The sequence below is a fragment of the Ascidia mentula genome, chromosome 7 (genome assembly GCF_947561715.1).
Source record: "Ascidia mentula chromosome 7, kaAscMent1.1, whole genome shotgun sequence".
NCBI classification, from domain to species: Eukaryota; Metazoa; Chordata; class Ascidiacea; order Phlebobranchia; family Ascidiidae; genus Ascidia; species Ascidia mentula.
In genome coordinates this window covers 8410005-8423827 of record NC_138572.1, presented here as the reverse complement: position 1 = coordinate 8423827, position 13823 = coordinate 8410005, and the positions used below count along the sequence as shown (strand labels likewise).

At 39.4% G+C, this 13823-nt stretch overlaps 1 protein-coding gene across 2 annotated transcripts; it reads left to right on the top strand.

Annotated features, from left to right (window-relative positions):
- The first annotated feature begins 5175 nt into the window (after positions 1-5175).
- LOC145908832 (uncharacterized) lies at positions 5176-13800 on the top strand. Of its 2 annotated transcripts, none has more exons than XM_082996154.1 (6): positions 5176-5277; positions 5442-5522; positions 10710-10838; positions 11515-11612; positions 12615-12662; positions 12732-13800. In XM_082996154.1, exons 1-6 carry the CDS (start codon positions 5262-5264, stop codon positions 12879-12881), a joined length of 522 nt encoding a protein of 173 aa, XP_082852280.1. In that variant the 5' UTR covers positions 5176-5261; the 3' UTR covers positions 12882-13800. The 2 variants fall into 2 exon arrangements, with proteins under 2 accessions (XP_082852280.1, XP_082852281.1); XM_082996155.1 differs by having other exon boundaries at positions 11515-11616; positions 12619-12662.
- Positions 13801-13823: the final 23 nt, after the last annotated feature.

Here is a 13823-nt window from a genome sequence, read left to right as displayed (position 1 = left end):
GGTCTGTCGTCGAGTCGGATGTTAAAAGACTGTGCGAGCAGGAAAGATTAACTCTGTCTGTAGCCTTTGGTCCGTCTGTGTTCCAAATGTATGAAGATTTAAGTTGGGAAACATGCGTGTGGTGCTACACCACCTTACGCAAAGTGGAGAAGAAAATATTTCTAGCTCAGCGACAGAACATGTTAGTTCATGTTGCCAAAAGCACCTGATATTACGATGACAAATTTTAGATTGCTTTAAGACTGTCATAAAAACGTGTTAAGTGTTTTGCATTAAGAATATTAAGCATGGTGTAAATCAAGTAAAGCAAAACTCCTTTGAAAAATTATGGAAATAACAATGTGTCAAAATTTTGTTGAACAATGTGTCCACAAGAATAATACACCACCCACCATACAAGATTAGGTCCACAGTATTTTTGTCAACTTTACATCTTATTAACTTTGCCACTTGACCAATAGCCCATGTCTATAAAAAGGTCACTGGATTTTTACCTGTAGGATTTTTACAAGTTGGTACTAATTAATAACTGCTGTGATAAATCATATTGCTTGCCTCATTGAATAACAAATTGAATCTGTTTTTTTCTATTTGCAGAGCCTTCCTTATAACAATACAACTGATTAACAAATGAGTAAAAATGTATTTTTAGTGATTAGCTGAAACCTAAAAACGCATGAAATTATATTTCAAGCTGTACAAAATGTACATCAACTTTAAATTGGCGGTTTCATTTTCCACTGTGGTGGCAACTTTCTTGCATATTGGATTATCATCATAACTTTCACCAAATGGATCAACCAGGCATCAGGTAAATAACTTGTTTTGTTTTACATACCCCACCTATTAATTTTACAATTTTGCAACTTGGCTTCCAATATATACATTTGATCTTAGAGATTGGTTACTAACATTGAGCATTGGTCTGCAATTATCTTAATTTCAAATCTTTACTAGCATGACTGTTGTCTTTTCCGCCTCAGAAATTGATTATGGGTTTGTCACTTCTTCAAACAATTTTCCATTGTACTGTTTTGAAAAGCCCCGGTAACTTGCAAACTGAGGTTTTAAATCATATTTTTTCAAAATCTAGTCAAAAGTTGGTATGCAACAGCTTTTCCATTGAAACAGTGTATGGTAGGAAAATATAGTCTTGTACGTTGTATGTGATCATGTTGATTAAAGTATAATTGTAAATGCATTGTATATTATATGCATAGTCAAAGGTGGGTCACCATTTACTGAGTTTGCAGTGTAAGAGCTAAATTGAAGTGGTCCGCTGCATGTAAAAACCAATATTTATTTAACAAATATTTAAAATCACAGTTCAGTTAGTTTGGGACTATTCCAAACAACTGTATTTTGCACTGAGGTATGCAATATAATTGTGTTCCGGACGATTTTCATTTTTTTGCGATTGGACCCAGGTTATCCTTGGTATATGGGTTGGGCACCTTGAAGTTTTGTTAACTGTCAATCGCCAGCTAAACTTACTCAAATTCCAGCACACAAAATATTTCATGTGGTGTAATTCACTCCACATGTTTGCCCGCATGATGGCGCTGTTGCACATTGGCCCAAACAATGCTGCATTTTGCGAGCAAACCGCGACATTTTAGCACAAGACTCGACGACGTTTATGGTTTCATCGGTGTCCATGCATTTTATTTCTTCTGTTAATTGTTCTTTCGCGTAGTAGTTTTTGTTCAAAATACGAATAATTTTAATTGAATACAAGCCTAAACACAGTTTTATTCCATTAACGTTATGCAGCAGCCTTCATCAGCATGTAATAAAGTAAATCTGTAGAATTTGGAACTCCGCACTTTATATACGTGTCATAATTATTCAATACTATTGTTGGTTATTGGTTGCATATACCGGAGGTTATTACCTCGTGTCTTTCCGATAATGAAACCGATGACTTTCGTTGACCAGGCTTATAAGTAGATACCACTAATACATGTAGTGTATTGTTTGTTAAACTTTAAATAGAGAGTATATCGTCGTTGGTACAACTGGGTATAGTTGCAGAATTGTGTCGAAAAACTGCTTGTCACGCAACTTTCCGCGTTCCAGCACAGTCCACTTTTAAAACAAACTTTCACTTGACAAAATTCCTTTGTGAGGCGATTTCAAAGACAGTTGTTGAACAAAATAAGAAAGACCACCCAAAACAGTGCCCTCATAGACCTGTGTCAAACCACGTGCGAAAAAATGTCATTGAAAGTGTCTGTCATTTGACAACACGTGACCGCTGTCTACAGTAAGGTGGCAGTGAGGGCCTTGAGCAAGCAGCAATGCGATAAAATAATCAACGTGATGTGTCTGCCGGAGTTTCGTCAAGGACTATACGAAACATGTAAAACAACTAAACAGTGTACATAAACGATCCATCAGTCATAATACACATGATGTTTGCTGTCGTGTTGATGTTTTTTTCAGGGGACTTTAAATTGTGCAAACTTTCCTTGTTGGTATTCGATATTAATACGGTCTGTTTGTTTCGTTGCAACACCCTGTTGAAAAGGATTACATCCATTTTGTTTTCGTTCCCAATTTAAGTTACCTCAAAGAGCCTTATGTATGTTTACCACCGTGTACCATTCGTTACGTAGCAACGCCATTCATTGAACCACCTTTTGTCGGCCTTCGGAAGACTTTATTTTTTTTCCCATCATAGGCGGCTTAAAATACGACGTCATCTCATGTTTGCTGGCGTGCTTTGACCCTCGTGTCGAAAATCTTTCAAAACTTGATTGTATACTTCTTGAAAATAATTAACAAACCAACATATAACAAATATAAATGTTGTGTTTATACATCCATACAAACATCCCATGCACCTTTTGGACATATCCCAGAGAAAATTTAACACTTGCAGTAATGTCGAACTTTGACATTCGCTAGCTTACTATGTGTGGTTTGTTGTTTGTGTTCCCAAGTATCAGCTCCGCAATCGTGTTTTTAGTTTAAAAACAGCGAAATTAGGTGTAAAGAATGAAATTTTGAAAGGCATATCATGGTGTTTTCTTGTAACAATGGGTTGAAATCACCGGAAGTGTATTACTATAACCGCCAGTTCTGACATTATCCCATTGTCCTTTCATGAACATTTTATTTCACGCTTTTATGTTGAGGTTTCGTATGTTGCAACACCTTGCCCGTTGTTTTAAATCAATGGAAAAAAACACTCGGCACCAGTACACACGGCACTGGGCAACGCACCCGGCACGTAATGGGGTCTGAAATCCGCATACTTTCTGAGGTGTCCACTTTAAAGGCTTCTGAGGTGTCCACTTTAAAGGTATATGCTGTCTGGCTCCATTGTTTACTGAGCACCTGTAGCCGCAAATGCAAACACTTGTTACGTAGCGGAATGTTCATTCAAGAACTCGCAGAATTTTCCCCAAAAATAATTCCTTCTGTGCCTATTGTTTTTACAAGCTACTAAATAAAGGGTTATGCAGTGGTTAAGTCATGATGAATTAGTGGTGCATTTTTAGACGACAATTTAGCTTTCGAAGCAAATTTTAGCACACTGCGAGAATAATTTTCTAAGTAAACCATTTTTAATCTCCTTACGGTTATGAGTCGTTTTACGGGGCTCTTTGTTCCTAGGTGCCTATGTATGTTTTTTTCTCCACAGGGGTACGGCCGCTTGTCCGCAGCCTAGTCCTGCGCCGTTCCTTCCATTAGACAAAAACGCGCCCACCCAACTATCCACCAAGACAACCCACTCCTGGTTTGAATGGTCGTGTTTTGATGTAGAAAGTATAGCGAGTGTAACGTTTTTCTGTAAACCACAACATTCAAAAAAGCAAATTGCCACGTCACAGTACAACTATTGGAAACAATGTGCGACAATGTTACGCCTTCTCACCACACAAGAATGATATTTCCAACAAACATGTCTGAAACGCTGGTTTAACCATATTACGATGAACCGTGGGAATCCCGTTTCGCCCGTCCGAGGTGGTTTAAGTTTTTACCCATTAATCAGGTGCATTTCAAATATATAAGACTCGCAAATTGATTCACATAGGCCGCGGTGTGGTTGTGCATCGCGGACAGGCGAAACGGGATTTCCCCGTTTTATTCGTGATTCTTTAGAAGCCGCATTGATGAGTGTGTGTGTGAGAGGCAGGGTTGCCAGATTGGCGCTTTCGGCGCCAAATTCCCTGAATTTGGCTTTTTTCCATTTTGTCTGGCGCCCAAAATTTGGTTTGGCTTATTTGGCCCTTTTCTGGCGTTTTTCCTGTTAGCTTTGCGTTCGGAAGTTGCCCGGGCTCGTTCGTGACGAAACAGGTTCGCGGTATCCTTCTTTTCGGTAAAAACGTCACGCATCACAGCCCAAGCTAGTACAGAAGCGTTGCAAACTGTATGCCTGGGTAGCGTAAACTTGACTACTTCTATAGTGACGTCATAATTTGAGTTTTGAAAGACTGTTTGTTAAAAGTTTGCGTAGCACTGGCACTGCTATGCACATAGAAAGACGGATATAATCCAAGAGCATAAATAAACAAAGAAGAGATTGTATGTTGCTCTACCGCATGAATGTAATTTGCCTGTAAATACAATTGAACATATGTTCGGGAAGCAGAAAATTAAACAATACAGTATATAAACGATTGGCTCTTTTCTGTTTCACTCAAAACTAGTTTTGGCGCTTTTTGGCGTTTTTTGTCGTGTTGTTTGGCTCTAAACAAAAAAAATATTCTGGCAACCCTGGTGAGGGGCTCATTCTGACTCGTGTGTCGCCAGGGTGATGGTCATGCGCGAACAGCAACTCAACGTGTAGCATCTAAGCACACGATTTAGCGTTTGACAGGTTTACTGTTGTAATTTTGGTGCAGGATGCACTATACTTTGGGCGGCGTCATAGGTGCCCCTAGTGTTGCAGCAGATCAGTTTGAAATTTGCAATGATAAAAACTCATTTTCTTTACTGCATTGGTAGCAAGTTGGCTTGTTATGACCAATTTTAGGTGGTTTTAAGTACTGTTATTTATATATTGAGTGTTTCGTGAAAAAAAGTTACCAGAACTTAAATTATGAATTATTATTGTTGTCAATGGCGCAACATCAGTAACTAACAGCCAACTAAACGATAACAACAACTTGTTTTATCGCAAAATAAAACTAAATGAAGTTTCAGAAGCTATTTATTTCCCAGACTTTCTCAGACATATGTTTATTACTTATGTCTGATATTTGTGGCAAGTTTGAAACTTTCTGATTGTTTGTGGTTAAACTTTAACAATGGAAAATCCTACAGGTTTGGCAAGTTTCTTTTTTTGCATGTATGTGGTATAAAATTACTATTTGGACACAGTAAGTGGGCTGTTTGAAGCAATAACTTGTCTTTTTTGAGCATTTGTAATGTACCTCCAATGTATGATTGTTGAATATCACAAATTTGAAAATGTTTTCTGATTGCAGATAGCAGTGAAAATAATGTGAGTGAGGCTGGAGAAGCAAGACCAAATGAGCAATCTGAAAACATTGGAAATCAGCAAGCAGGTTAAACAAGTTTGAATCATGTTTATATCTATGACTTGACTTTGTTATTGTAATATAAATTACAGAGTTTGCCAAATTTGTGTTAGTATTTGTGAATCTGTTTTTTCTTGGAACAATCGTATGTCATATTGTTTTTTTTTACCCAGTCAGGTTAGCCTTGATCTGTATTATGTCTTGCATTCTTTTTATGTAATGTTTGGCAATATAACATCTTATTCAACTTTCGTCAAATTCTTTGTAACTTCATTTACACCTCTGACTCACAACAAACTAACTAAAGTTCTGTAAGTTCTTGCACATGCGAAGGAAGGCTACAACAATAATTGTTGATAAAATATCGGTGTAACCAGTGGCGGATCTAGGGGTGGGGGGGGGGGGGGTGTTTGGGTGTCAAAACACCCCCTCAGCATTTTGCTATATTGTTTTGAGGGATGTAAAACTGCGGTTAGCACGCAGTATATTATGGAATGCTGTTGCCCAGATGAGTTTGTACGGGCTTGGAAGCAAGTCTACCGACTTGTTGTGGAAGAATCTTCCAAGTGCTGGCTGTTGCTAACACATCGCATGTCATCCTCACCGGGAAATTGGATTTCACAGCTTTATCTTTCAGCCATAATATGGCCTTTTTGTAGTCGCATTCATTCTCGTTTAATCGCGGCATCCGTTTGGCTTCGGAAAACACAATTGATTTAAACACATGGATTGGGTGGTGAAAACGCCCATTAAGAAAGCAACGGTCAAGTGCTGGCTTAGTGTGATTGGTGGTTTTGAAGGTCGATAATGTGGCACACATCAAGAAATCCAACACCAGTGCATAGCTTTGCCGTTGTGGCTTGGCGGAAAGTTAGTTCCAAGCCTGCGTTACGAAAGCATTCCACCAACTTCTGTTGTATGACATTGGTGGTTTTAACCCCAAGCGACACCCATATAATGTCATCAATGAACTCTTAAATATGTACGCCTTGTTTATTGCTGTGGCAGCTTTGCAAACAATGTAGTGAACAGCAATGTTAGCCACCGATACTGAGTTATTGTCACCTGTGACAATGCCTTCTTTTTGGCAATTAAAAGAATCTGCATTCCTCAGTATGGCGTTGTCAATGCAACACATTGTCAATTCGATGATGGTGTTTCTTGCCCGCGCGGTGAATGTTGAGCGACCATTCAAAGCCGCCTTCAAGGCCTGTCGTATGATGGATCTGGGAAGGTTGGAATATAATGATTTTACATCTCCTGCCACAATGCATAGTTCCTGGCGCCGCATTTTCTTGGAGAGGTGTTGCGCATTTTCCATCTTCCACTTGTGGAGTTCTTCTAAATAGTCTTTACTGTCCCGGCAATATTCATTTACGTTTGCCTTGCAGTAAAGTACACTTATCGGGTGCAAAATGCTTTCCAGAAAAATCGCAGTTCGGGACGTCGTGGTGTTTACAGATGCTTGCACCAGTCTCACTGGCATCTCTCCAATACTGCAATGCAGCAGCTCTTCGGGTGCGAGCTTGTGGGTTTTGAACAACGGATACGCATATCCGGGTTCATTGCACGCAAAGAATTTTGCTGTAGGACCAGAGATATGTCGATAGGTGCAACCATGGAGTTTGATGCCAGCCGTGTTGTAGAGGATGGTATCGCTTACGACTCCAAACTTATGCAGCTTAATGAGCTTATCATCACAGGTGTCTTTAATCTTTTGCATCTCCGAACCTACTGTGGAACGCGTCAAGGGTAATTGGTGATAAGCGGAGAATTGTTTTAACATTGTGGTGTTGTAGTCTTGCAAGTCCAGAATGATGATTTTCCCATCCTTGTCCGCCCTGCATATTACTATTTGTTTCTCCCTGGTCAATTTCGTTAATCTGTGCAAACTCTCTCTGAGATTTGAAGTCAGATTATTCCGATTAAGGAATGGGCGTCTGGCGGATGTCTCCATATTCCTGACTTTGGCAAAAACCATTTCTGTGTAGGCTAGAACTTCTGCGCTTAGTTCACTTTTGTTAGGCCTGTTAAGCTTCGGTATTTTAAGCTTTTCAGGGATCGCCTCTTTGATCTCGTCTTCTTCACATAGAGACTCTGCCATTCTATACGGCGAACATGTCTAATGGCGTTAACCCATTCTGAATGATGTGTTGTTTCATTCTGTTTATCGGAGAGGACCAACGATGTTTAACAAACTATGCCACTACAACCAGCTTGCCCATCACACCGAGCCTCTGGACACTGGCCAATCGGCCCCTTGCGGCCACTGTACGCTGTGCGGGCACCATGGTAAGCACGAGCCCATGGTGCCCACAACTACCTTCCTGTGTACCCCCAAAGGCAGAATAATGTTGCGTCAGCGATTAACATGTCGCGACTATGGGATATATGTGGCCTCGTGCAAAACATGCGGAGCCCAGTATGTTGGGCAGACAAAAAAAAAGTTCTCCACTCGCTGGAATGCTCACAGGTCTACTTGGTACCAGTTCGAGTGCTCGCTAGATAGCGATGCTACTGCGCTAGGTAACCACTACCTGAAGAAGCATAGCGAAACCTTCCAGCAAAGACCCATATTGCCAAGTTGCTATGACGTGACGTTCGTGCAAGGGAGTTTGGATCTATATGAGGACTTATGGTTGCACAGAATACGGGCACAAATCAATGTGCAAACCATGGTAACACCATCATGCAAATAGTTTGTTTTGCTATTCCCCGCCCGTAGGCCTATGTTTATGTTTTCGCTTGTTTTCGCTGTAACGGGTTGATGGCTTTACTTGTGTTGTTAACCTGTTTTTATCGTCTTATCATTCACCGAGTCTTATCGGTCACACCTGTTCGCCCACAGGACTACCTGTCTGCAGTTCGTGACGTCCATTCCCCTTCCACTTTTTTTCTGTTTTTTTACATTCAGTTGCTTCTGTTTGTTTGTGTGCTCACTCGGTGTCAGCGCCAGTGGTTTTTTGAAAGTAAAGTAGTACAGACAGGTCTAACCCCATGTAGTTAATTCATACTTTTATTATTTCTTAGTTAATGCTTAAAAGCCGAATGTTTTTATAGTTTTTATTAAATTTTTATTTATTTTTAGCATTCGTTACCTTTTTGCGTTAGATTCTTGACTCTTTCCTTTCTGTTTTTCCTTTTTGGCAGTTTTGGTTAATGTAGAAACTGATGATGCCGTTTTAGGCGAAATATATTTTTCTTTTAATAAAAAATTAGTTTTCGTCTTGAGTTCTCTGCACAAGCTTTTCAAAGACTTATGGGTTCTGTTTGTCATTAGATCATTGGATTTCACCTTTGTTTACCTATATGACATACTGGTTGCGAGTTCAACTATTTCAACGACTTGCAGACAATGGCCTTAAACAAAGTACAGCACTTTTGATCGTGAGCTTTTGGCGTTGTATCTTTCTGTTCGCCACTTTATATATTTTCTTGAGGTCAAACGTTTACCGCGTGCAGTGATCACAAGCCTTTAACATTCGCTCTGAAAAAGCAGGCGGAACCGCTTTCTGCTGGACAGCAACGCCATTTATCTGCTGTATCAGAATTTACAACGGATGTTAGACACATAGAGGGAAAACAAAATGTTGTTGCAGGTGCATTGTCCCGGTCGTACATTGCCTCTGCAGACCAAGCATATATTGACCTTGATTAAAACGCCCTCTCGCTGCTGCTCAACAAAGCCAAGAAGTACAAGCATACCGCACAGCGCTTACAAAGTTAAAGCTTTAAGACATAAAGTTTGAACCCGGTTTAACGCTCTTATGTGACATGTCAACCGGTTTCCCTTGACCAATTATTCCACAAGCATAGCAACGTCGTGTATTTGACGTGATTCACGGGTTGGCGCATCCTTCTGTTCGAACCACACAGAGGCTTGTATCAAGTAAATTTGTCTGGCATGGCATGAATAAGCAAGTTCGCACATGGGCTCAACAGTGCAATACTTGCCAAAAGGCAAAAGTTGGCAGACACACGCGTGCACCATTGAAGCATTATATCCTACAGCTGCAAGCCGTTTTCAAAACATCAACGTTGACATTGTTGGGCCACTTCCACTGTGTCAAGGTAACAAATACTTAATCACAATCGTTGATCGTTTTACTAGGTGGCCTGAGACTATACCTATGCGTGATGCTGCAACAGAAACTTGCGAGCGTGCTCTTATTCACCATTGGATCGCCCGATTTGGCGTTCCATCTCAAGTTACCTCCGACAGAGGTTCGCAATTTACATCGCATCTGTGGGCGACTGTTACCAATGTTATTCGTATTAAGCTTAACTGCACAACAGCTTACCGCCCTCAGGCAAATGGTCTTGTTGAACGTTTCATAGACACTTAAAAAGTTCCACAATGGCCAGACTTAACTCTTCAAATTGGATAGATGAGATGCCATGGATGTTGCTGGGAATCAGGGCCATGCCGAAAGATGATCTTCAATCCTCCAGCACTGAGCTGGTATATGGCGAACCGATCGGTGTACCGAGTGATTGCATTCCACACACCACCACTGCCGTTGAACCCTTGCAATTTCTTAAAACGTTTCACAGTTCCTTTCCTGTGTTCTACCTGTACCAATGTCACGCCATCAAACTTTTGTTCCTGATTTACTTTTTGCTTGCGAGTATGTGTTTGTTCGGAAACATGGATACCGTCCTCCTTTAAATTCACCATATCGGGGCAACGGCAAATAGTTTGTGTTAGATATTTCTGGAACTCGGCAAACAGTCTCCATTAATCACCTTAAGCCGGCATTTATTGATGAAACACAGCCAGTTCTTACACTAAAGGCTAAAAAGAAAGGCCGACATCCAAAAAGTGCAAAACCCGCTTCTGGGGGGAGTAATGTAACGACATAATATGTTGTAAGGATGTACCGTCGCTGGTTCTGTAAATTTCAGTGCGTGCTGCCTTTTTCCTGCAACTCTGTCACGTGTCATGTGTCACTCCATGTGCGCATTCATTCGACTCACTATAAATAAAGAGCAAGCACGCCACAAGGTTAAAAAAGTTTTTAAGCCTCTGCTTACAATCGAGTAAATACCATACTGCTTGCAGTTAATCACTTTTATTTTTCTGTTATATTATCACATACCCCTTGTGCAGCCATTGTTGACCCCAAATTTAAAATCCTCTTGTGTAATATGTTAGCTTATGACATAAATTGTTTGGTACCCACAACAAAGTTTAAACTAATCTGTTTAAATTAGGTGCTGCCAGTCTCATTTGGCCTAACAACAGAGATGAACATGTTCAAGTCACAAATCAAGCCAGTGTGGCCCATAATCACTCAAACTTGCAGATGAATTCAACTCAAGCTGATGGAACTGTTGGACTTTGTAAGCTGATATTGTTATTGTCCATCTGATTAACCCAGAATTTCTCAAGTCAATTGGGACCTGGCCAATTTTGTAAACTCTGATAAGTTGTCGACTTCCATTATTGATAAAAGTTTGCAAGAACTTTCTGTCTTTATACCTAATGTACATAATTACTGAGAGTATTTTTGTTGAAGAAAGTCCCGTGAACAACCCTTGTTAGGTCACTGTAGACTGTTAGGATTACCCCAAGAACCTTTAGTAATGCAATACTTTTAAGGGTTTTCTGCATATTAATAGTTTTGAGTTAAGATAAAGGTTTTATATCTCAGCTTGCCTTATGTGTGTTTTGTTTTCATCAAATAACAAAAATAACTTTTATAAGTTTTTTTAACTTAAAAAAACGAAAAAGGTCTTTGCCCTGTTGCAGTTTCACAAAAATGTTCTTCATTACAAAATTTCAAATTAGAGTTGGTATGTTTTAGTCTGCAAAACCCTGAACTCATTGAATTTGAAAAAAAAAATATTAATCAGTCCAAATCTTGGTAAAAACCTTTTTTAAATATTATATGAAATCCCAAAAGGAAAGGGGGTAAACCTTTCCAGTGGAAATCCTTACCTTTAAAGCAAACAATGATACTCATGGCTCCCTCCATGGGCCAGTCAGACACCTATCATGATGCATTTGTTTTTTTAGTGGAAAGGCAACTGTTGGAAGAGAGTCCACCATGTTTACGTCCACGACTTGAATTACAAGGACAAGATAGGTTGTTGCCACCAGTGAACTTGTATAATGGAGGTAGGTTTGTGGTTTAAGTACAACGTGTGTAGACTCTGAATGCCCAGTCTGTAAGAACTAAGCTTTACAAAGATTGTGGTGCATTGAGGCACATCATGTTAGCTCTTTTCTGCAACAAATATCCGAAAGAAATTCAGCATCATTTCTAACACAAAACGCCAACAAGCACCTATTAACTATTTTGAAACAGGCCACCTTAATTTCCTTTAATCAAGAAAATCTTTGGGATGTCCATAATTAACAGACACATTTAACTTTTGCCATTTAAAATCTCTGTGTAAATGCATAAATAAATTAATTACATCACAATAAGCATCACAAACAGTCATGTTGCAATAAAAATGAACTGAGCATTGTTTCCACAAGAACAATGGCCTTCCAAATAAAGTGTTACCCATAATGGTCATTGTAGAGTTCCTATATGAATAACATGGAGTGCTTTGTGCCCAATAGCTTAGGGCCCATGATAAATCGCTGGTAACCACACCAGGGGAGTTTATCTGTGATGTAATAAGTTATGAACTTCATGTTTATCTAAAGCTTTATACAAAACTAGATCAGTGGTTTCCAACCAGAGTGTCATTTATCAAGGGCACAAATTTTTATTATGATAACAACCCCATCTAGTATCAGACTACTTGCAGAATTCATGCAGTCGGTCGTTGGTTTCCGGGGTGCTGGAAAACCTTATGGTAAAACAGCCAACAAATAACAATATTTTTTTTTGCAATATCACCATACCTCAAAGGGTCTATTTCTGATAACCAATTGCGACTTTTACCGGCCCCTCGTCGTTATCCAATTTGTTTCATATATCATTTTCACCTCTTGCAAAGTTTTTATTGTTGTGGATAGTGGCGAAAAGAAATTGAATTGAAATTTATAAATTCCGTAGAGGCGTTGTATTCCAATAAAGGTTGGTAACCACTGATCTAGATTAACAAAAAGAAATGTGTACAAATATCCAACAATTTGTGTGTAAATTTTACTTTTCTGAATTAGGCACCAGCAATGAGGATAGACAGCTCAGAAATCGTGTTCTCAATGTAAGTTTTGTCTCTGCTTACAATGATGTACCATGTGTTGCACAATTTTAAATTAATTCTTTGTCGTAGGAAATTCATACAGGCAATAAATGCGTCTCATGCAACAGACTGCTGAAGACTGCTCCATTATTTTACACAGACATATGTGTATCATGCCGGGGTCAAATTTGCCATGACTGCACAAGGCTGCGCCACATCTGTGCTGGAAATCCTCCCTAAAACTTGCTCGGCCATGCTTTTTGGTGCTCTATATGCGTTTATCATTGCGTTTACTTGGTACTTATAAGGTGTACTTAACTTTAATACTATTGTAATCACTGTGATTTTTGGTGTAGTTGTCCATATGCCTTAAATACTGTTTCCTATGATCAGGAGTTTGTTTATGATACTTAAAAGGTTTTATAAAGTGGTGTTTATATAGGTTCATTGCTATGCAAAGCAACCACATGTTCCAGTTCAGATAAATCCACTTTTATATCATTCACTGTGCACTTGACTTTTAAATGTGATGTTAACTTCCACTTGTTGAATTGTTTTTTGGATATCCCTAACACTGTGAATATTATCTATTTCATTTCCATTGTCCGTCCTTTTTGGAATGTGATCCTTTCTCTGCCTTCAGACCAAAGTTTTTTTATATTGATTTTGGCTTTGGGTGAATGAATGCGAGTTGTGCAGCATACCAGGGTCCCAGGGAGTCCATGACTAGCAAATGGGGTTCCAAACAACGCTTGCTTAAAACTCCGGTATTTTCACTGTGAGGGCTGGGTTCCACCATAAATGTGATCTTGAAGTCGAATGCTGACTGCGAGGGTGTGGCGTCTCGTATTGATTTTTAAATATTGCTTTCTGTAACTGCATTTTGTTCAAAGTTACCGCCAATTTATTTAAACCGTCAGACGGTCGCCACTTGTCCCCAAACCGCGTTGCATGTATTGTGTATCGTTTTCTCGTCCCTTTCACTTCCCTTTTGTTTATAATCACCGATCTCGTACCTGCACCGCCGATAACAACCACTGCTTGGAACCTCTAATAATTCTTCTCTCTTTTATACCTTCGTCCTTTGTAAGCCGTCACATTCTCAATCTTGAAATATGTTGAGATATATATGTTCATATTTTTTTATGTTAACAACCTGATCACCGCATAAATACTGATGCT